At 37.9% G+C, this 23,621-nt stretch overlaps 2 protein-coding genes and 1 long non-coding RNA gene across 7 annotated transcripts in view; 2 read left to right on the top strand and 1 right to left on the bottom strand.

The window, feature by feature from the left end:
* The window catches only part of LOC122073874 (general transcription factor 3C polypeptide 3), a 37,252-nt gene extending 31,485 nt beyond the window's left edge, over positions 1–5,767 (bottom strand). For all 3 annotated transcript variants that reach the window (XR_006138895.1, XM_042638554.1, XM_042638555.1), the window contains exons 1-2: positions 4,664–5,767; positions 4,084–4,183 (exon numbers count right to left, since the gene is read on the bottom strand). Coding sequence is in view for 2 of the 3 variants with exons in the window: in XM_042638554.1 (XP_042494488.1) it covers positions 4,084–4,183; positions 4,664–4,989 (426 nt within the window). In the remaining variant the exon portion in view is untranslated. The remainder of the gene's footprint in view (positions 1–4,083; positions 4,184–4,663) is intronic.
* A 1,247-nt stretch (positions 5,768–7,014) lies between these two features.
* LOC122073507 lies at positions 7,015–13,402 on the top strand. 2 transcript variants are annotated; one of them, XR_006138815.1, is made up of 6 exons: positions 7,015–7,517; positions 8,585–8,680; positions 8,777–8,825; positions 9,618–9,774; positions 9,854–11,951; positions 12,927–13,402. XR_006138815.1 is itself a non-coding variant. In XM_042638098.1 (5 exons), the coding sequence occupies exons 1-4, from the start codon at positions 7,161–7,163 to the stop codon at positions 9,761–9,763; spliced, it is 648 nt and encodes a 215-aa protein (XP_042494032.1). In that variant the 5' UTR covers positions 7,015–7,160; the 3' UTR covers positions 9,764–9,774; positions 9,854–13,402. The 2 variants fall into 2 exon arrangements, 1 of the variants encoding a protein (XP_042494032.1); XM_042638098.1 differs by having other exon boundaries at positions 9,854–13,402.
* A 5,828-nt stretch (positions 13,403–19,230) lies between these two features.
* Positions 19,231–22,898, top strand: LOC122074720. 2 transcript variants are annotated; one of them, XR_006139036.1, is made up of 5 exons: positions 19,231–19,582; positions 19,719–19,847; positions 21,526–21,605; positions 21,699–21,800; positions 22,313–22,898. It is a non-coding gene; the product is annotated as an uncharacterized LOC122074720 (long non-coding RNA). The 2 variants fall into 2 exon arrangements; XR_006139035.1 differs by having other exon boundaries at positions 21,526–21,800.
* Positions 22,899–23,621: the final 723 nt, after the last annotated feature.

Raw genomic sequence — 23,621 nt, 5'->3', positions numbered from 1 at the left:
GATCTCCCTTGGCATATTTTGAGTTCTCTCATCCATCTCAACAGCATTTCCAGAAGCTTTTTCTTTTCTTGTTCTACCTCCCTTTTTTGGTTAAACATTAACAAGAAACCATAAAATCCTTTCATAAAGTAGTTTTAATTTTAATTACACATGATACGACATTCATCTCCCCACCCCTGGTATCAAAACTATAATTTATATATAACTTGCATAAAACATCAACCATAAAGCAAGGAATACCAAATCAAAGGAAAAAATATATATATCCTATCACCGTCAACAAACTGTTTATTAACCAACGCGCAGTCTATGAGAGATGGGTCAATATCAGCACAAATTCTAACACCTGGAATTGTATTCAAATTTCCTCCAATTGCACTTTTTCCACAAACCCTAGACAAATGCACAAGGTAATAATTTCCATAAGGACCACAAGGCACTTCCATTTTATTAAAGATACTTCTTTATCAGTGTGACAAAACGTGATCTCAACCATCAGAATCTGTGAAGAAGAAAAGAGAGAGGGAAAAAAAGGTCGCAGCAAATCACAAGTAACAGCATAAGGTTGTTTTGAACCACAAGTAACAATCTTGTTGATGCAGACTAGTAACAATCTTTAGAAGATAAATTTGTTGTTTAGGACACAAGTAGATGACACAAACAGGTAATAATAATCTTCGAATAAATAGATGATACTGTGCTGATGACATGAGTAGACAATAACCTTCAAATATCAGAATGACTCCAATCTCCCCCTCACATGTAGCATTACATATGGACAAATAATGTAGGGGAGAATACCAAAGGACAAACCATCATATGGCAGCAATAACCATCATCACGAAGGATGAGAAACATAAAACCCATAATCAAGAGCAGCCGCAATTTTACCCCATACCAAAAACAGTGGTAGCAAATAAAATCCAAGATATACCAGATTTAACCAAATCTGAGCAAATAATCTCCAATAATAACAGCAGCAAACATCAGTTTATGCAAGTCCCAAACTGATGTGATCTAGGGCCCACCAAAGCAATAAAATTGCAAATATACAAGACCAATGGCAATTCTATAAATTCTGGCAACAGTTTAGGACCCCTTGGGTATGAAAACAAAATTTGGTCAAAACTTCAAAAGCTAATAAGAAATAAAAGTGGACTCAAATGAAAGTGAACAAAACAAATAGGGTAGATTGAGAAAGTCCTAATAGAAGGGAGAACTGGGATCAACTTTAAGCGAAAGGGCAGATCTGGAAATAAAATAAAAAACCTAGAAGGCAATACCGTGAACGAAAAGTGAAAGTGAGAAGGGCTAATTGTTTATTTATAAATTGATGGTGCCTTTCCCTAACAGTTCAAGCTTTTAGGTGAAACAGTAGCAAATATGGTATTAGACTAGGGAAGTCAAGTGTTCGACTCCTGGGAAGTGCAAATTCGGGTAAGGGTCGACACTTCTTCCCCCTCGATGCCGCACAAAGAAATGCTGCATGAGCTACACATGCAACGACCATGGGATCTTGGCCTGAAAGAGCAGGGGAGTGTTGATGTATATACATTGATGCTGCCCTTCCGTAACAGTTCTAGCTTACTCAATATCATAGTTGTCTTCAACCTCTAACCTGCATGAGAATCCAGCGGACAGAAAGAGATATGTGATGGTAAATCTCTCTGAGGAAATCTCCAACGGAGCAGAAATTGCAAGAAGAAGTCGACATTGAAAGATTCTACTGGTTGCACACCATTAAATACTCAAAACTGAATAGAAAGAAAAACAACTCAAGGTTTGTAACTTCTCCCAGGCGGTGGTTCAGGGCAGGTCCAATTTCAGGAAGTTTCAATCACAGCATGGAGGTCATTTGTGGAAGGGGTTCTAGGGAGTCGATGCCCATAATTTCAGAATGAACCAAAGGGGTTTAGTAAGATTCAACCCACTCTAATTTGACTGCAGGTTCTGCCTGAACAGATAAGATCATCCACAAAACAAAAACCGAAATAATAAAAAAGGTTCGAGACCAAGACTTCACATAGGGGCCATTAGCAAGTAAGCATGTGAGAGAACATCAGTAGCAGCCAAAGATATACCACACACCATCAGGCAGAGGGTATACATCTTAAATTTTTTCCCTTTCATAGCCAGGGTTTTGGAGTTTGGTCACTCTAAAGTCAGAGTCGTGATTCAACCCCCAAGACACCGACCTAATTGTGAGGACTTGAGAAGAGTAAAGTAATGGGAGAAAGAGAGATCAATCTCAGCAGATCAACACATCAGAAAAACTCATATGGCAGCAGACCTCCACGCAAGGTAGCAGAAGCAATAATAGTACGAACAACAATAACAAATAGAAAGCCTAGTTTTTTATTTTTCCAACTACGGTTTCATAGCATTTTTTTCCCTCTTTTTCTTCTTCATAGCTCTGATACCATGTGACAAAACCTGATCTCAACAACCAGAACCTGTGAAGAAGAAGAAGACAAGAACACAGAGTGAAACGATAGGAGACAAGGGGAGAGTATCCTAGGCCACAATAGGATTCAGAATTAGTCTATTGCGGTCTAGTCCAATTCTCAAAAACCAGAACCAGTGAAGAAGAAGAAGACAAGAACACAGATGGAAACAGGAGAAAAGGGAGAGTATCCTAGGCCACAATAGGATTCAATATTAGTCTATTGCGGCCTAGTCCTATTCTTATATTGTATTAAGTAAATTACTAACCTACCAAGAGTAAGTTACAATAAAGGTAAATAACTAAGACAGATTACAACTCAACATTATCCCATTATCCCACAGTACACAACACTCCCCCTCACGGTACACTTTAATAATTAGTTTGGGTTTCAACATAAGCCCTGCATTTTGAAGTTGTTCACATATAGCTCTAAGACGAATTCCAACGGCTAGTGTTATTCAACCTACAATTTCTTTGGCATTTAATTTTAGAATAGACCCACCATATGTGTAAGTTCGGATACCCACTCCACCCAGCATTTAGGAGTACCCCCCCCCCCCCCCCAAAAAAAAAATTCATAGATAAGGACCAGAATCAGCAGATTACTTCAGGAAGCTAGTGTCGTTTAAGTTGTGCTGTGAGATTTTATTGCCTTCAGAGTAGTTGGCTCTTTCATTCTTTCTGTCTTCCAAAACACTGTTGCATTTTCTTCCTACTTATTTATGTAATAAAATTAAAAAGTTACATATGGGCTTCCGCTCCTGTCTCTTCTGTACACATCTTTGCTCCTTTGCCAGTGAGATTACAAAGGGAAACAGATATATGAGTACATGGGCTGTGTCCATTGGCCTTGTTTTTCTGCCACATGGCAACCCAGCTGGCACAAGTGTTGGTGTATGATGTCTTGTATTCCGTCGTAGTTTAGTCCAGGGAGTACTGGTGCAGCACCTAGACAGGCAGGACAGCGGTCCCGCTAGCCGGTTAGCGGGCCGTGGGGGTTGCAAGGGGGGCAGGGGGTGTAGGGGGGCACAGCCCCCCGCTCGAATTTTTTTTTATTTGAGTGCAATTGTAGTTTAATCCGGATTAGGGTTTATTCGCTATATATTTGTAGCGAGGGTTTCTTTCTCTGTAATGCAAGCAATACTGAGAGGTGTGAGGACGAGCGCTGTAACCCTATTCTCCATTGATAGTAAAGCAGGATCTCATCTCACCGGGGACGTAGGCAACCTTGCCGAACCTCGTAAAATCTGTGTGCATTGTTTGTTTTGTTTTTCCATTATCTTCTGCATCGTTTTAGGGTTGCGTTTCTACAACAAGAACTTTATGGACCTATGACCCAAGTCAACCCATAGTCATATGACAAGTTTCAGCTAGAATTCATTTCCCATCAGAAGTAAAGCTTGGAGAAAAAGGCATAAAAATTTTGCAACTTTAGAAACAGAATGACCATTGAAAATACATGGTGAAGCACATGCTTAAGATGTACCCAAAAATATTGACCAGCCAAATCAGCTATGCACGTGGTAGAAAACCATTGCCCATCGACACAGGCCATACACACAGGTCTGCAGAATCGCAACTATAAAACACAAGACGTCTAAAGAAAATCTACAAGTCCCAAATAGAGAAGTTTGTACCTTCCTCGACTTTCTTCTCATACCGTAGTTCATTACTTCCATAATTTCAGCAATACTCGCACCAAGCATCTCTTGCCTAGGCTTCTTTGCAGATCCATCTCTGTCAAAGCAACTTAATATTAGTTGCAAGCCAATACAGGCACTTAAATTATCACTCCACAGAAACCAAAAAAAAAAAAAAGTATTTGATGATACTACTTTAAGCCTATCATGATAGTCTTTCTATCAAAAAAGAGGTAATATTTTTTCAATTAAAAAGCTGAAAAAGCTGAAACTAGTAGATACATGAAAGACAGAACCACCCTCTTCCTGAGCTATGAAAAAGATAAGATTGGGTTGCAACTAATCACCATAAAAAAAAAATCATTTTCTACACAATAGACGGTATTTGAGTTTTATTTAGCATGAGTAAAAGAAATAACCACATAAAATTTCACTGCCTAACATAACAAGAAAAACAATCAAGGAGCTTAATGTCCGTAAGTTTTTCAGCTTCCAGGAATTGATCGCAAAAAAAAATAAAATAAAATAATGCGTAATGGACTCTTTTAAGTTCTGTATCAGGAGGAAATGGTATTACCGTTGGGACTGGGCAAGCGCTTTTCTCTTTTTCTCAGCCAGAGCTTCATACTCGAGGCGCTCAAATTGCTGATAAGGCTGGATTCCATAGGCATCATCCTCCGTGAAGTCCAAAGGATCCATCTCACCTTCGAACCTCAGCGTGTACTCCCCATCTTCTATATCTTCTTCACCCTCTTCATCGTTGTCTTCTTCTTCCTCCTCCTCCTCTTCTCCATCTTCTTCTTCCTCCACTACCTCTGCATCTCGTTCAAGGTTCATTCCAGAGGCGGATACTGAAACCTCCGCTTCTTGCAAACCACTGGTTTCAGCCTTCTCTTCCCCCATTAAAATCGAGACGCTCAGCAGATTGTAACCAGAATAGGAGTGCCTGTGAGAAACCGTATCAACGGTGTGGCTCTCTTTGATTCGAATGTTCGATTTCAATCTCACAGATTGATTTTCTAAAATTCAACGAATGGGTTTTCGGTTAAGAAACTAAAATTATTTGGTAAGAATGACGGAATCAAGTTATCGGAAAGCCAACTCCCCTTCGCCCTGGATGATGTTCTTCTTATCTACAACGGAAGAACAGCTTCCCGGTGGCGACTGACGACGAGCATAGACCCATTAAGTTTTTGTAGGGTTTTTGACACCGACGACTCATCTCCCTTATAGTCCGACTCCCTCTCTCTCTCTCTCTGAAATTTTCCAGCCATTTTCGAATGCTCATCCACTCATTATGAGCGGCGCTTCCAAATTGTTCCCGCTGCTTATCAGTGGAGATTTCAATCTCTACGGGGTTTGTGGAGGTCGAGCAGAGGTGGGGCGACGGAGACTCAAGGATGGGAGGGGAATTGCGACAGTAGTTGGAGGCGGGTTTGAAGAGAGCAGGGTGGGGCGGGGGAGAAGGCAAGGCTGGGACACCTGGGAGAGGGAGAGGGAGAGGAACTGCGACAGGTGTGGAGGCGGGTTTGCACGTTGGGGCGGGAGAGATGGTAAGGCAGGGAGGGGGAGCGAGAGGTTGCGAGCAGTAGCGGAGGCGGGTTTGCAGGAGCAGGCTGGGGCCAAGAGAAAAGGTTGCGCAGGGAAGGAGGTGAGCTTGAAGGCCGTGGGGACTGGGACTCTGGGAAAGAGAGGAACATGGTTTTAAAAATTGAATCGTCCGATCCAGTTAGTTCTGAGCTATTGGGAAATCGGGAATCGGGAATCGGGAATCGGGAATCTGGAATCGGTTTAGGAATCGATCTGATTCCAGCTAATTTCTCTCCATAATGAAAACAGTAACCACCACAAGCACCTAAGGTTGGTTAGATGGCTTCCTCTACAATCTAAATTTGTGAAAGTTATCTTCTCAATTCCTCTTTGGATTTTCTATTGATATTAGCTGGAGTTATGCTCTTGCTACTGAAGTTCTGGCCGTTATGATAGCTATGAAGGTTGCTTATCAATGGGGGTTTCAAAATATTGTCACTGAGAATGATAATCTCTTGATTGTGAATCTTCTCAATTAGAGAATCAACGCTACCCCTTGGAGAATCCAATCTATCATCAAGGACTGCCTCATGCTTCGATGTAACTTCCAACTTTTTTTGTTTTAAACATTGTCTTAGAGAAGCCAATAGTGTAGCTGATGCTTTAGTCATTGTTAGTGCTAAAACCAAACTCTTGTTTTTTGGAAGGCATTCCCCTTCTGTTATTTTCCATAACTTGTATGATGACTTCTTTGGAACTATGTTCCTTAGATAATAAATTTTTCTTTATCAAAAAAAGATAAAAATTCCATTTTCTGATAATTTCAACTTGTTGAAGAGTCTGGAAAATTTAACCATATACACTTATTGTATTACATGCATCCTATGTATGTTCCTGCATGTGTATTATTCCTCGACCAATACCATGCACTCTTTCAATCCACAGTTGTGACCATCCAACAACCCCACATAGCAAAACATATAACTATAAGGCCCGTTATCTTCTTGAGATTCTCTTTATAAGAAAATGTTTCTTGTTGGGGGAGTGTGGTCCTGCAAATGCGCAAGGGTTAATAATAACGCATAGCGCACAATAAAGCATCCACAAAAGTCAAAAGGGAACCAACTTATCATTCCGTTCTATATGTCTAGGCGCAGAGGGCCACTCTATCCCATAAAAATCATTTTTACATATTTGACGGTCAAAGTTTTATATTTGTGAGATGCCCCTGTGCAACATACAAGGGCGTGACCTTGATTGGGGTTGCACGCCCTGTGTGTGGGCGCAAGGGTTTCTCGTGAATGGAAAACATTTGCACATATTTGTTACATAAGAAGTGGTGATAAGTGTATGTCACGAGGTATTGCGACATATATATTCTTTCCGAAAATTAGCATTTCAAAATGGCGCGCGAAGAACTCTATTCGGCCATCCGATCTCCACCCCTGGTATAAATAGTGGAGTACGAAGGACGAACCTCAAAGATCAAATACCGCTTTGAGTTCCTCCAGTCGCAGAGAGAATTCAAATTTCAACGAAACGCAATGCAGCGAGGCAAAGGCACGAACGCAAAGATGAAGAAGAAAGTAGTAGAGGATTCAAGCCCGGATTTCGAGATTTCTCCTCTAGCTCTTCAGTTATCGGGCGATTGTGCCAAGCATTTTGGTTTCAATCTTCAGAGTTTCCAGTCTAAGAAGAGGAGCAAGAAGAAAACTGCAGCTCCAAGGTCTGCTACGGTTCAACTGAATGGATCTCCTCAGAAAATCCTGACGGATGTGTCACATGTGAAGAATCTCGCCTTCTCTCGTGCCGATGCCATCAAGCGGGAACTTGACCTCTACAATTTGGAGATTCTTAAGGAAATTGGAGCTTCTCATTCGAGACTTTCTAAAAGATTCAAGGTAATTTTGCAATTTCTCGCCCCTGTCATTTGCAGATCGGAATTTATCAGATGTTTCAGCAGAATTACTGAATTAGGATGGAGATCTAGTTATTCATCTCGTAATTGCTTTGATCGATTTCTAATGTTAAGGTAGTATTACTGCTGTAAAATAAAAAAAAAAATTATGTGTTATAACTATTCTGTTTTAGTTTCTTTGTATAGATCCAATATCTACAGTCTCTCTCTCTCTTTCTCTCTCTCTTCTTGTCTGCATATACCTGTACTGTTTTGGTGCTTCACCCTGACATATTTATGATCGCTGTATGGATTTCAAATATTTGCACTTTTCCAGTAACTTCATTAGAGTTGTCTTGGAAATGGATGTGTACAACCGTGAATATATTCCTTTTTATTATTTTCTTTTAAGATTTTCTAAAACAGATGCTAAAATTAAAAATTTTGACTTAATATCAATTGATATAATGATTCAGAAAGGTTTCATGTCTATATGTCCGATGAAGCAAAATGAATACATGGAAAGATATGGTGACACCAAATCAAATGAGCTTTAAGTGGCTGAACTTCTTTTGAAGCTAGATAGAATTTTTGGCACACATTGTGGGGATGTAAGCAATAATCTATTGTCAAGTGAGATGTTTATTATCTTCATCAGCTTGGATCAATATCTCATTCTATGCTATAAATGTTCGTAATTCTTTTCCACACACGATAATAGGTAAGTGCACATAATCGGTTGCAGAAATAATTTAATATGATTTAATGGTCTTCTCCCTCAGCTATAGCTTCTCTTGCATGGTACACAACTTTACTCTGATTTATGCATGACTACAATTCAAAGTTCCTGGTTTTCTTTAAATGTGCAGTCACCATGTTATATACCGAGAGAATAGCCTTAGTTCTTTCCTATTTCTTCTCCTCCTTCCCATCCTTTTGGAGTTGCCGTTATTAGATTATCAAAGAACTAAGGTGTTGATATTCACTTAGGAGGAAAAAAAAAGGTGATTGACAAATGAAACTATGCTGGTCCTTCAACTTGTTCTTACTCCATGTGTTTTATCACTGCAGACACAGATAGAGGCATGCCAACAGCTAATGGATGAATCTGAGAAGGAATTTAAGAAGATGTGTGATTGGATTTCTGAAACTATGGAAGCAATGAAGGTGTTTCCATGGCCCTTTTATACACCATAAGTAACAGTCCTTTCTTTCATGTCCCTCATGAATATGACAACTGTGATCTTGTGGTTTATCTGTCAGGCTTCTTTTGAGGAACTTATCACGGAAGCACAGGGCACTGCCTCTTATGGTTTGTAGCATTGTATTTGTTTATTTGTTTTAATTCTGAACTTTGATGGACAGTGGAGTTGTGAATTTTTTTATATATTCTTTCTGATGACAAAGACTATCATGGAGATCTTTGGCTTAAATGATAAACCAATAGCACATATAGGGGAAGGGGCCTCCAAGGATCCAACATGTACCAGCTAAAGTATGTGCTACAACACTTTGGCCTGAGATGTTGTCGATGTTTGCTACATTCTTCTCTAGTTTAGATGGTATTTTTTTTACCTGTTCTTTTAACTTTTTCTTTGGACTTTTAAAATAATGTATGTAAATCAAGTAATCTACTGCCGTGGAATGATATTGTAATCACTACTGGCTTCAAAAAAGTATAATGATTGTTTTCACATGGAATTTGAACATGTAGAGAGCCACAATTCATTTTATTTGTGTACATGACTCAGCTGAATCAACTGTTTGGAGCCTTGGATGCCAAAAGAGTCATTGTAATCAAGTTGTTGAATTTCTCAAGATGATGTCACCATGGAGTTATTAGCTTGAATTGGCTCCCTGGGCCTTGGGTTCAACTGAACTTGCCAATCGATGGAGTCCTACCAGGGAATTGGGAATTTGATGGTTTAAAGTTCATGTCTCAACAAGTCTAAGAAGGCTCATACAACTGTGTCATTATCTTGGTTAAGCATATGCCACCAAGATACTCTGTATCCTACCTATGATTGATTTTTTATATTATACCAATTTGTGTTGTGCAGGATAAGTACTAGTTTAGATTGTTAACTTTGTTTATAATATTCAGATCATGAAGAATGCAAACCCAAACATCTTAAAGAGTCCATTAAGGGAGTCAAGCAAGATTCAGTGAACCAAAAGTCAATTCCTGATCTTAAGAAATCCCTGGAAAAAGCCATTGAAGCACTACGAAGTGGTTACTCAATCACATAACACTAGGGAAGGTGAGAAGGTCTTTCACTCTGTTTCAGCTGCTCAATATCTTGGGTAAGGGAAATTACTGATTGTTGGAATTTATTCTAGGTTTTCAACTGTGTTCTGCTCCGACAACAAAAAATTTCACAAGGCTGCAGAAGACCATATACTGCCAATTCCAGATATAATTGAAGAAAGAGTTTTAGTTCATTCATCGATTGAATTGCATTCCATGGTAGCCTGGTAGGAGTATTTTTCGTTTGGCTTTGTATATCGATTGTCATTACTTGGCCCTCTGCCACCACACTATACATATGGGGATGTACCACTGATTCTACTTTGTGGCTCTGCCAACAGCATTGTTTGGTGAATCATTTGTGAAATCCTTATAAATAGAAGATGGCAGTCTTGCTCCCTAACAGGTATCGCATTAACTAACTGAACTGGTTAAGAACTCCTGCACCCCACCAAACCCCCCCCCCCCCCCAAAAAAAAAAAAAAGAAGAAGAAAAAAAGACACACATACACCTGGTATGGATAAGAAATGCCCATGGTCATATGCTTGTGCCCGGCTTCTTGGGACTCAATAGACATTTGAAGAGGCACCTTTTTTCTCTTTTAGTTTTTAAAATTCAAAATTTTGCCTTTTTCTCACTTCAAATACTTATTATCTAATAGCTCAACCCTTAATCCTATCCTTCTAATTTAGCCCAAATTTCTTCCATTATCTAGATATTGACATGAATTTGGTTTTTAAGATATATGTTTCACTTCATGGCCATATTTGATTTTCATGTGGTTCAATGTGACCATAAGATTGTAGGTAAATGACAAGAGTCTGAATGGGTCTTGTCCAGGAAAGGCAGAATAAGAAGTCTGAACCTCTTTGCATGAGACATTGTTCCTGATCTTGAGTTTTTGACCTACTCCACCATTGGTACACGATCAAGAAATAGTAGTCGGGTGTGTGGGTTCAGCATTTTTCACATAGTTTAGAAATCTGGACAGAATAACAAACTGGAAAGTGGACTGATTCTTTGTTTAGGTGAAGATAATGAAAACCAGAGAAGGCTTAAGGAAAAACAATCAACCTAGTTTCAGCTTATTTGACCAACCAGTCTAATCTTTTCTTTAGAACTGAGAAACACTAGGAATAGATAAGGATATGAAACTCTATGTGTTGAATTGGAGGTAGATTATAAACCCTTTATTTTCATGAAGTGTAGCATATACACAGCAGTTGCAAACTTGCAGGATTATATAAAAGCCCCATTTCTGTAGACAAGACTGGTTTAGTTGATCAAACCATAGTTCTAAAAGTACTTGAACAACAATAAGGCAGGTCTATGAACACTATGAACCCCATCTCTCCCTAGTTCATGGGTTTTGAATTGGGCAATAATAACATCACCCATGAGCATTAGCTCACCTGATCAAATCACATGGAGGAATGATACATAGGGGTTCTAACTCCATCTATCCAAACATAACCTGAAGCTGATTGAAATTACACAGTTTTTCTGTACTTTTCAACTTGGGTATGTTCCCCCTCTATGATTTCATAATTTGCTTCAGTTATTAAAAATCACTCATGCATTCACTATATAATGCACATAAAAACCATATTGATGTTGAGACCATAGTAGCAGGGACTAGAGTGCTTTATCTTGCTTAGCTTCACTAGGGAAAGAACCCAACTAATCCCTTAGGCTACGTTTGTTTGCAAGGGGAATGCAAATTTTTGATGTAAAGTGAAATTTTTTTCCTAGGGGAAATAAATTTAGATGTTTGATTGCAAGAGAAATATATTTTACATGTGAAAAAAATTTCACTTATACATTGAAATTTCCCTTTTATTTCCAAACCAAAATAGGAAGAAGAATAAAAACCCACTCTCACGATCTCTTTCTCTCTCACCCTGCCCTGCTCGCGACTCACTTTCCATGGCCTAGTAGGAGAGTCAAAACCTCTCTGGTTCCATTAGGTTTAGGAGGGAAGAAAGAGATCTGAGAGAGTGACAATTGGAGATGACTCCATGATAGCTTCTCAACGTTCTTCTTTCTGACTCCTACTGTGAAGACTCGCTTCAGTTCTTTAGTCCTCAACAAGCACATAACACAGATTTGAATTTGTTTTCGAGTTGGGAGGATTTTTACGGCCAAAATTTCTCTTCATTCTCGTCAGATAAGGAACCTTTAAATATCAGGTTTGATTTCTTTCTCCATTTTTTTCCATTTCATTTTGTTCGCTTCACTTCCTTAGTCCCCAACGAGCACAGAACTCCCCTCAATTGCTTGATGAAATGTGTCATAGAGATATTATATCTTGGAATATTGTATTTACTAGCTTATTTCTAGATGAGAATGCTGGAGAAGTTGGAAGCTCGTTCTCTAGAATGCAGTCATCTGGTTTGAAACCGAACCATGTTACTTTCTCAATTATGTTTAGGCTATGTGGGGCTGTTAAATGTTTGTGCTTGGACTTCAGTTTTATTTTGCCGCTTATCATCTTGGGTTCTATAATGAAGCCCTCATTGTAAACTCCCTAATCAATATGTTCTCTCATGGGGGGAATTAGGCAGATAATCAATTGGACAACAGTGTTTACCATTGCCATTGCTGCACCAACTCATACAACTAGCATACATCTACTAATTGTGCAGACCTGTAAATAGTGTTCTATTAATTGCCTGTAAGAAACCTATAACGACCCTATTTAGTCTTGTACATACAACCCGGCCAGAAAAGTGGTGGTGAAGCTAGAACCTAGAAGCTATAGCAGAAGAGCAAGAGATTCTAATCTTGGGACTTTGGGACCATTAACTGAACACTTTGTTCCATAGATACAGGAAAAATGAGGATTCCAATTCTGATACATTGATTTATGAAATGAAAGGTTAGATGGGAGGACTTACAGGAAATGTAAAGGTGGAAATGGAATCCAGTACCCACCTTGGCAAGTCACAGGAAGTTGGTTTCCATGTGTATTTGAGATAGAATTTATCTGGGCATCCATTCTTCTGGCAACCAAATTCTTTGATAATGAAGGGGGCAGCTTGAAGTGTCGTAGAAAGGTGGTGATGAAGCTGTAGTCACCCAACTCCCTTGGTATATGTTGCAGCTGCTTGATGCTAATGCTGCGTTTATGTTTCTAAAATCCTCATCTGATTCTGGTTTTGCAGTGGAAAGGTGAAGAGATGGTGATATACAATATGGAAAGGCCAAATAAGAGAAATAGTTCTGAAGCCCAATTCTCATCTCCCTCAGTTGTGCACTAGAAGAGTTATGATTTATTTCTCAATGCCTTTGGTGTAAACAATCTTTGTATTTATACCTCTAAAATAACTATATTATAGATTAGCTAACCAAGTGAGATAACCAGTGATACTTGTAATGAAATGATCAATGGGTATAACTCAAATTGCTGTACACAAGAAGCACAAAAATATTTTTGACCCATGTGTGAAATTGACCATGGAACAGTAGCCCAAGAACATCTCCCCCTTTGACAAACTAGTGTTGTGTAATGCCCTTGCCATTTCTCCTCTGTGTACCCCTTTGTTGTATCTTGTTTGGTCATGAAGGCTATTTTTTGCAAAAGAACCATGCATTACCAACAGAGATTATTATGAATGATCATATGCCATTAGTTTGAGTATTTGAGGAATTCGATTCTAGGTCCATGTAACTAACTGCTGCTAGCTTTAAGGCCATAAATCACTCAAGAAATATGAAGACTGCTATATGTGTAAATGGCAAGTCTAGGACATGGTCAGATGAACCACAACAGATAAAATTGTTCTCCACCAACACCAAGGATCTGTATATTAAGCCCCTATCTCTTGTCATTGGTGTAGGAGGTCCTATGTTGCATGTTGTTTGTTGACAATTAAGTATTGATTGAAGATTTGAGGGAATGAATGCCAAACTACAACTGCAGAGAGTTGCTGTTAAAAAAAAAAAAAAAAAAAAAAATTCAGAAAGGCTTTCAAGATTAGCCAGACCAAGATGGATTAAATGAAGCTTAATTTAATAAAAGTTGAAGAAAAGGAAATAGTTATAAAGTTGATGACTGAGAGATCCAAAAAATGACATTTCTGTTATCTTGTTCAAGATTTTCACATGAGAGAGAGAATAACATGTTGCTAATTGAATAAGAGGAATGAATGAAGTGAGAGATGCTTTGGGAATCGGGCTACCGTCGGGTTGACATAGTCCAATGAAATTGACAATAAAAAATTAACAAGGAAAAGTTATTCATTCTTTTTATACACCTAATTCAGCAACTCTGTTTTTTCCGTCATTGTTTATTTTAAATGGTCCTCTCTCCCCTTTGTTTTTTTGCTTTTCTCTTCTTTTTAACATGACTACACAGAAGTTGTCATCTAATCAATCTGGCATAAGATTCCTACACATTTGTCTTCCCGTTGCTAGAATTAAGAGGATTCTTTACATTGCAATGACAGTACTATCTTATTGGCTTAGAAGCATCCTACAGCCAATGTTAACTTGCCACAACCATACAAGCCAGTGTCATGCATGGACATCAGGCGTAAAACAGTGACATTTGCAGATCAGGTTGCTTCCACAATGATTGAATGATGAAGGGGAAAACAGTTTTTTAGCTCTTCATGGTTGCATTACAATTTAGCAAGTTTGGTTGGATTACTAGTTTTTTAAAATTACATCCAACCAAACGACTTTGGTAAATTAATTTCACTTCACTTCTATTGCAACCAAACGACTCAAAAGGGAAAAAAATTCCTTTACTTCCCTTCACTTCCCTTTCTCATTTCCCTCGCAACCAAACGCAGCCTTAAACATATGATCTAATCAAAATTGTTTCATATCAATAATTAAAAGGGGAAATTTTATCTCCCCAAAACTTTGCCTATTTGAGGTTCACCACTATAAGTTCAAATAACTTATCTGACTGAAAAATTGGAAATTTTAAATCAAAAGCTTTCATGAGTTTTAAATATAATAAGTCCTTCATTCTTCTATGAATCTAGTAATAAAAGGAACTTGCTCCAATGACAATAACCCAAAACATATTTAACTTAGATTTGCTAGGATAATGGCCCTGAACGGTCAGGCTTGGCCATCCTATTTAAAAGTCCAACTTGGGATAGCTCCACATGGAAAACCAGTAGTAAAAGAGGGGGAGGGAAAATGGAGATGAAATTTATTTATAGACAAATCATTGAGGGCAGGCAATTTTCTTAACGGTAATTATCAGATAAGCAGTTCCTTTTGACCTGGGATAGTGTGCAACCACATTCAATCCCCTCCCCCCAATTGCTGGTAAGTGGTTCTTCATGAGTTGAAAGCCTATATGAAAACTATCTACTATAACAACAAATTCTTATGTAATAAAATGTTAGAAAACAGACGTAACTTCTCCTTTGCGTCTGTTAGAAAATAATGGCGGGCATAGTATAAGACTTATCTGGAAATTATAGTGATATGTGATAAGGATAACTTTGTAGCGGACGATGTAGGAACACATAACTACGAAGTAAATGTTCTTCTTCTTTTTGAATTAGGAACATAGTTTGGAGTCTAGCCGTATTATAACCATACTTTCCGTAAGGTTTCTCAACACCCTTAATAGTGCAACTGGATTGATCAATGTGTTTTACCTCCAAGATTAAACTACTCCCTAATCATGCAAGGTGCATCCCTAAATCTGAGTACGGAGAGAAGTTTGAAGACTATATTCATTATTAAACACTTAGAAAACTGGATATCGAAAGAGACTCAAAAGAATAGAACACGGAGTTGAGAAGAATAAAAATACTTGTTCATAACCCCTTTTCAAAATTTCAAATCATCTATAGAATATATATATATATATATATATATATACATCTACCCTTTCATGTATGGGTGAATCTGTAAATAAATAGATGTGTCTGTATGTAGTGCCCTTGTGCATGGGCTTGTACATGTACAAGCATCTCTGTACACATGAATGTGTATGTACACCCGTATCTAAATATAGACCCACACCTGCACCCGCACCCGCACCCACACCCACACCCATACCCAACATCGGCAATGGCCTAGCTTGGTAGGCACATGGAAAATATTTTGAAACTTTGACACACATAAAATCCAATAATTCCCCTACAAGATTCAAAATATAGTAGGACACATCTTTGCAGATGTCTTCAGGACTTGAACCTACACTAGGTTTGATGAACTACACTATATAGTACATGTGAAGTTAGACGTCTTGAATCTTTCCTCATCTGTGTAACTGAGTAGCTCACCATCCATAACCTATCAATCATTCGTGATATCCCTTTATGACAAATTTGGACATTTTTTTTCTGGCCTTGTCCCTTATATTGGTCTAATGAATGTTTAGAGAATTTTCCTTTAAAATTCTCGTTGGTAGGCGGCTTCACCTCCTACATCCACTTAGATTAGCCCATAGTGTGCACCATAGTTAACACCCCCCAACATTTAATGAGATTCAAGCTGATTAAGAGTCTATAACTCATCCTCCTTTCACATAGTCAAAACCCTTGACAAAGTGAAGACAAAGAACACATGATCGGTTTCTCCCTTGGCTTGGGCATTATCTTCCACAAGATCATCTTTAATCTGTTCGGTGTCAGAATCGCTATAAAACAAGTTCTCTTTTCTTTCCCTTTTTCCTGATTCCTGAGTAAAATTTTCAATTTTTGGGATTGGTACTTCTAGGAGGGTCTACAACATCATCGAAACCTTTAACAAGTGAGCACAATTTACCGTCTCTGTACATAAATAGATGTGTTTGTATGTGTATAAGCATTCTTGTATATAAATATATTAGGTAGACAATTTGAAAATTTAACCTCTATTTAGGAAAACTATTGCGAAAATAATATCCCTTGCTCATATGTCAAATTTCATATTAATCCAAGTATGCCCAATGAAAATAAGATATTGTAAAATCAAACAACCAGAGGGGTGCATAGGATTCTAGTGAGTAGCATCGACATATATAGATGGATATGGCATTAGATGAGAGGTTAAATAATTGAACTTGAGAGATGAAATTTAACACGCAGTCTATTCAGATCATTTCCTAGATATCCAACTGTTAAACTGACTATTTTGCTTTATAGTGAGTAAAACTAGGTGTACTCGTTAAGAAATCATTTCTAAACCAATTGTGTGAGAAAACTTTTCATCAGATTAAATTGCACGCGTTAGATAGGACAAAGTTTTCCATCTCTTGACCGAGGGGTTCGGATGATGTTATCACACAAGGGTAGTGGGGGGAAGGTATAGCTGGCAGCTTTTCTTGCACCATGGGTGGAGAATCATAATAATTATGCACCCTACTCATTATGCACCCTACTCGTACTAAGTACTGAAGGGTCAAAATTTCTTTCATTATCCCCAAGATTCTATATGATGGCTAGAAGAGAGATTCCATCTTCACTGTAGGTGAAGGGAAACCCAATCCTATCCATATAATCCTTGTTTTTCCTCCATTGAAACGAAAAGAGAGAGAGAGAGATATTAGAAAGTTAAGCATCAATGGAAACACGTTTTCAAGGTATATACATTGTTACCTACAAGACTTTGGCCTTGAATTATTGCATCACAAAGGGAGATCACCATTAATTTATTCATTGCTTAGCTTGCAGCCGTGTCTCTATACCAAGCGGTGGCGATTAAGAAATGAGTAAAATCCAGTGTGCATGAGTAAAATCCCATTGGACCGTTTATTAGGAATAAGGAAAGAAAAAAGGTGAATTGGTTGAGAGAGAGAGAGATTCATTGGTTGTATCAGTCAAGCCTGGCCACTGGTGTGGGCCAAGTTTAACACCTGGAAGTCTGGGTCGTTGGAAATGTGTGTCGAGGGATGGAATCGGCAAGTGTGAGCGAGTAATATTTCATTGGGCAGCTAATTAGAAATAAGAAGGTGGACTGATTGATTGTGTGTGTGTGTGTGTGAGAGAGAGAGAGAGATTGACTCTTGTGTCTGTCAAGTCATGATGTGGGCCAGGTTTAGCAAGAAAGCGGATTAGGTTAACATATTCTCGTACATCCCTGATCTGTAGGTATGAAAACCATTAATTGAAGAAAGAGAAAATGAATTTCATATTCACCAAGGAGGTACAAGAATAAACTTGATCCGCTCTCGTTTAACAACTGGGTCTTTGGAAATTAGTGTAAAGCTATGGAAACTACAGCTCTAGAGTTATGAGAAAGAGATAGGATCCACTACTTGTATGATCATTTGGTCATACAAGTCAGCATCTAACATTTGTCTCATCTTTTGTCATTACAAGGATAAAGAAGGGTATATTTAAAAATAAGAAAGACAAGTGTTGAATGCTTGACCAAGTGATCGTACGAGCAACTGATCCGTTTTTCTTGTGAAGTGGTTCTTCCACCTCTGCTTTACAAAAAAAGAATTGGGGTCCAATTTTTTTTTGGGGTAAAAATAGTCTTTTATAAAAGCGGCCAATTGCAGTTTAGCTAGATAAAGATTGACGTATTATAGGACGAAAAAGAAAAAGTGAAGTCGGGAGTCTCGTGACTTGTGAGACAAAGAAAGAAAGAGGCCTTTGTCGGGTGGGCATCGGGCGTAGGGTCTGGAGTATGGAGTCTGGACTTGGCGGTCGTTGGAGACTTGGAGTAAAGACCGTGAAAAGCATGCAAACTTAGGTTATGTTTGGTAGTTGAGAACAGAAAAGAAAATAGGAAATAGGAAATCATAATTATGCAATGACTTTTTTATGTGGTCTTTTTAAATTCAATTTCTGTTTTTTTTTTAACTAACACAGCCTACGTTTAGTTGGATAAAGATTGACGTATTATGAGCATGATTTTAAGTATCAGTATCATATCAACAATATTAGCTGTATTATATTAGTATCAACAGAGATCAATCCCCAATCCTTGATCAATCTAGATCAGTTACCTATATTGTTTAGGGAGTAAAACAGTAAAAAAATTGTATTATTTAAAAAGAAAAAACAAAGGCAAAACTAATCGATACATATCAATCCAATCCAATCCTCATTGAAAGATTTACACTACAATACAAACTCTAACTTGAGTCCTACTAGAAGCCAGGAAAATCATAAACTAAGCTAGCAGCACTTTTGACTACTAATACCTAAACAACAAACCAACAAAGAGACTAGATTGATGACAACCTTTACGCGCCCTTTCTACTTTTGTCGGATTCTTACCGATCCCAATACCGATTCCATCACTTAAATCCATGCTTGTGAGATAGTGAAAGAGAGAGGCCTTGGTCGGATGAATTTTATATGTGTTTCTTTTTAAATTCAATTTTTTTCCGCTTTTTTCTAGGCTACCAAACATATCCTAATGGCACATACTGGTAACTGTTAAGGGTCTTAGTCGACGTAAACAGTCCTCATATCTCCTTTCTTGCCCATCTCACGGTCAAAATTTTACCATAAATATCCCTAACCCCTTCTTCATTTTTTCACAGCCACCCGATAGAAACCAACCGTTGCATAAATCCGAAAGCATGACCTCCTTTTCTCCCCTTCTCTTCCTGAGAACCCTTTTCTTCTCCCTCTCATCCTTTGCTTTCTTGTTACTTTCATGTTGCTCCCTATTTCACCCGTTTCAACTTGTTCTACTGCTTCTGATGAACAAGCAGAGGCTCTGTTGAAGTGGAAATCCAGCCTCCTCCACAACCAAACCACCCACTCTGAACTTCTACCTTCCTGAAAACTCTCCAATTCTTCTTCTTCTTCTACTCATTCCCACCCTTGCATTAATTGGGTTGGTATTGTTTGCAATCAGCATGGCAGCGTCTCCAACATAACACTACGGGATATGGGTTTGCAAGGTACGCTCAAAAGCTTCAATTTCACTTCTTTCCCCGACCTTGTTCATCTTGAACTCTTCAACTTTACTCTCTCAGGCACCATTCCATTTCAGATAAGTAGCCTTTCCAAACTTAGATTCCTATCTCTGTTTTACAGTGACCTCTACGGTGAAATTCCATCAGAGATCGCTATGCTTACAAGTCTTCAGTTCTTGTATCTTGGTGGTAATCTTCTCAGTGGTTCCATTCCATCGGGTCTAGGAAAGAAATCACCTTATCGAATCAGGTATGAGTTTCAACAATCTCAATGGTTCAATCCCTGCATCTTTGGGTGATTTGTACAATCTTAAATATTTAACACTCTTTGCTAATGCACTTTCTGGTTCTATTCCTTTAGAAATAGGGAACTTGGAATCAATCCCTTACGAACCTAGATGCGTCTTTCAACTATCTCAGTGGTCCAATCCCTGCATCTTTGGGTGATTTGCACAATCTTACTAGGTTATCACTAGCTGCTAATGCACTTTTTGGTTCTATTCCTGAAGAAATAGGAAATCTGAAACAATTATATCTCCTACAATTATCTAACAACAATTTTTCTGGAAATTTACCACACCGATTATGCACTGATGGATCACTTTCTTATTTCTCTGCAAATGACAATAGTTTCACTGGTCCCATCTCGAAGGACTTGAGAAATTGCACAAGCTTAGTGAGAGTCCAACTAGATAACAACCAATTGAAGGGAAATATATTAGAAGCTTTTGGTTCGGATCCATATTTGAATTACATTGATATGAGCAATAACAAACTCTTTGGTGAGGTTTCATCAAATTGGGGAAAGTATCCAAATCTTACAAGCTTGCGGTTGTCAAGAAATGAGATTACTTGTAAGATACCTCCAGAGCTTGTGAATTCATCTCAACTACAAAGACTTCACCTTTCTTCCAACCGTTTAATTAGAGAGATTCCAAGAAATTAAGGTCAAATGAAGGATTTGTTAACCCTGAATTTGAGCCATAACCAGCTTTCAGGTAGGTTGCCTTCGAAAATTGGAAAGTTGGTTAAATTAGAAGATCTTGACTTGTCAGCCAACAATCTATCTGGGCCTATTCCCGAGCAGCTAGGGGATTGCTTCAAAATGATTTACCTACACTTGGGTAAGAACAGATTTAATGGAAACATCCCAAACCAAATGGGTAACCTGATTTCACTACAAATTCTAATGGATCTTAGACATAATCAACTCTTAGGAGAGATACCATCACAGATTGGGCAATTGCATAATCTGGAAACTTTAAACCTCTCACACAACATGCTCTCCAGTTGAGTTTGACATCCATGACATATCATACAATGAGTTGGAAGGTCTGATTCCCAAAATTAAAGCCTTTGAAAATGCTCCTAGAGAGGCTTTCACAAACAATAAAGCATTGTGTGGCAATGCTACAAAGGGTTTGCCCTCTTGCAATTCTTCAATGATAGAAAAGGTGAATAATGGAAAGAAGCACATGTTTATCATTTATAGCTTACTTCCGCTTTTGAGTGTAATGCTTCTACTATCCATAGTTATAGGAATTGCTTTGGTTTTTACAAGAAAGGCAAAGAAAAATAGAGAAATGGGACAAATAGAAAGAATTGATCAGGGATATCTATTTGCAATATGTAACTATGATGGTAGAATTGTGCATAAATATAATTGAAGCCACAGAGAACTTTGATGACAAGCATTGCATTGGGAAGGGAGGATATGGAAGTGGTTACAAAGCAACTTTATCAACCGGTCAATTGACAGTTGTGAAGAAGCTTCATCCATTAGCAGAAGATGCCAATATGGTTAACAAAAACCATTTTATAAATGAGATTCGTGCATTAACCGAAATATGACACCGTAACATTATGAAATTTTTTGGGTTTTGTTCACATGTGTGACACTCATTTTTAGTTTATGAATATTTGGAAAGGGGAAGTTTGTTGAAGATCCTAGGAGATGTGGAGAGGGCAACAGAGTTCGATTGGATCAAGAGAATAACTGTAATTAAAGGTGTGGCCAATGCTCTATCTTACATGCACCATGATTGCTCCCCACCAATAATTCATAGAGATATATCTAGTCGCAATATTTTGTTGGATTCAGAGTATGAGGCTCGTGTGTCAAACTTCAGCATTGCAAGGCTTCTAATGCGTGATTCAAGCAATTGAACTTCTCTTGCAGGCACTTATGGCTATCTTGCTCCGGGTAATGTATTTCTTTCTTTTACTTGTGACACCAAATCCTATATTTCTCAATAATGTCATTTTATTTAATATTCTAACAGTTGGATTCCTTGGTTTTCTCTATTAATGGTATCATAATTTGATTTATTTTGCAAAACTATGACTTTTAATTTGATTCTTTTGTTTTGTGCGAATATTTGTTTTAGAAATTTTTTAGCATTGATATGTTACAATGTCTTTCTTTTTTATTGAACTAATTTTTTGATAGAAAATTTTTAGCACTGATTTATTATAATAAAATTTTTAAAAAAATTCTATATAATTTAAATGATATAAAATATGTCAGCTTGTGATTTTTACAGCTTAATTTCAAATGGATTACCGATATATTACAAGTCTTCCAAATGGGACTTTCGCTCAATCATTTATTCAAAGTCATCAACAATTAGTGTATTCTCCAGAAATATGTCTTACAATTTAAATAGTGTTTGAGAAACATAGATAATAAAGATTGACTAGCTTTCTTTTTCGCAGAGTTTGCTTATACAATGAGTTTGCAGAAAAGTGTGATATGTACAGCTTTGGTGTGGTAACGATTGAAACATTAATCGAAAGGCACCCTGGTGAACTTCTTTCATCTTTGTCACTATCATCGTTATCATTGTTGGCAACATCATCTACTGTGCAAACCATGATGTTGAAAGATGTTTTAGATCAACGGCTCCCTCCTCCCACAATTGAAGTTTATGGAGCAGTGGTTTCTATTGTAAACATGTCATTTACATGTTTGATTATTGATCCACAATCTCGCCCAACCATGAAACATGTGTCTCAGAAGCTATCATCTCACAACCCATTTTCTATTGAGTCATTTCACACAATCACATTAGGAGAAACCTTGCATGGGGGAAGAGTACTCAGTTAGATGCAAACTCATCATCTCTCTTGGTAGAGAAATCCAATATGTAAGATATAATCCCAATGATGATTTTTTCAAGGAAGATATGTGCTAAGTGGATTTGGTTTCTTGTTGTTTTCTTTGTAATATTTTTTTTTGGGTAGCGTCTTCTTTATAGTTTTACATGCTACTAATAAGAAGGTGGAAATCACTTTCCAATGAGTCTTTTATATCCACTATTTTCCTTCTTTTTCTTTCTTTACGTAATGTTTATTCATATTGTTGAAGTCTTTCTGTTTCTCCACTTCGTATTGGACCTTAATTGACAGGGAGAGAAAAAACTCTTGTTTGCCATCTTCTCAATTTGGATTGAGAAAGAGAGTGGACAATGCATGCATTGACTAATTTTCCCTCTAACATTAAGTTTTTCTGTTACTTTTTTCAGCTATTTTCTTTACCATGTGGGTCTCATGTGGATGATATCATTCTTCGTATTGTCATTGGTATAGTGTTCAGATTCCTCCCCATGTTGGCATCGTAGGAATCCTCTCCATTAAACCATATGCTAGTCACCACACGTTTTAAAAGAAACTGCTTATCAAACTTGCAATTAATATTTAATATTTCAATCTTCAACTTTCAGATGAAATGTTTAGGATAGAAGAAGACTCAATTCTTCGAATTTAATTACCCATATGACGACATGTGAAGCACCTCCAGTGGGATCTGTTAAGGCGGACCCAAAGTGAACTGTTGAGGGAGTCTCCTTTAGTATCCATGTCTAAGGTGACCTCCATAGTTAATAATGTTGCATATGAATCAGAATCAATGCCTCATACATGGAGTGTAACAACCAAGGTTCCAAGACTAGGGAACAGTCATGAGATCAGCCAATGTTGATGCCGATACCATTTCGATATCAATCTGAATTAGCTTAGATTGGAT

Source organism: Macadamia integrifolia, chromosome 3 (assembly GCF_013358625.1).
Source record: "Macadamia integrifolia cultivar HAES 741 chromosome 3, SCU_Mint_v3, whole genome shotgun sequence".
In the NCBI taxonomy this organism is placed as follows: domain Eukaryota; kingdom Viridiplantae; phylum Streptophyta; class Magnoliopsida; order Proteales; family Proteaceae; genus Macadamia; species Macadamia integrifolia.
This window is presented reverse-complemented; position numbering and strand designations above follow the sequence as displayed.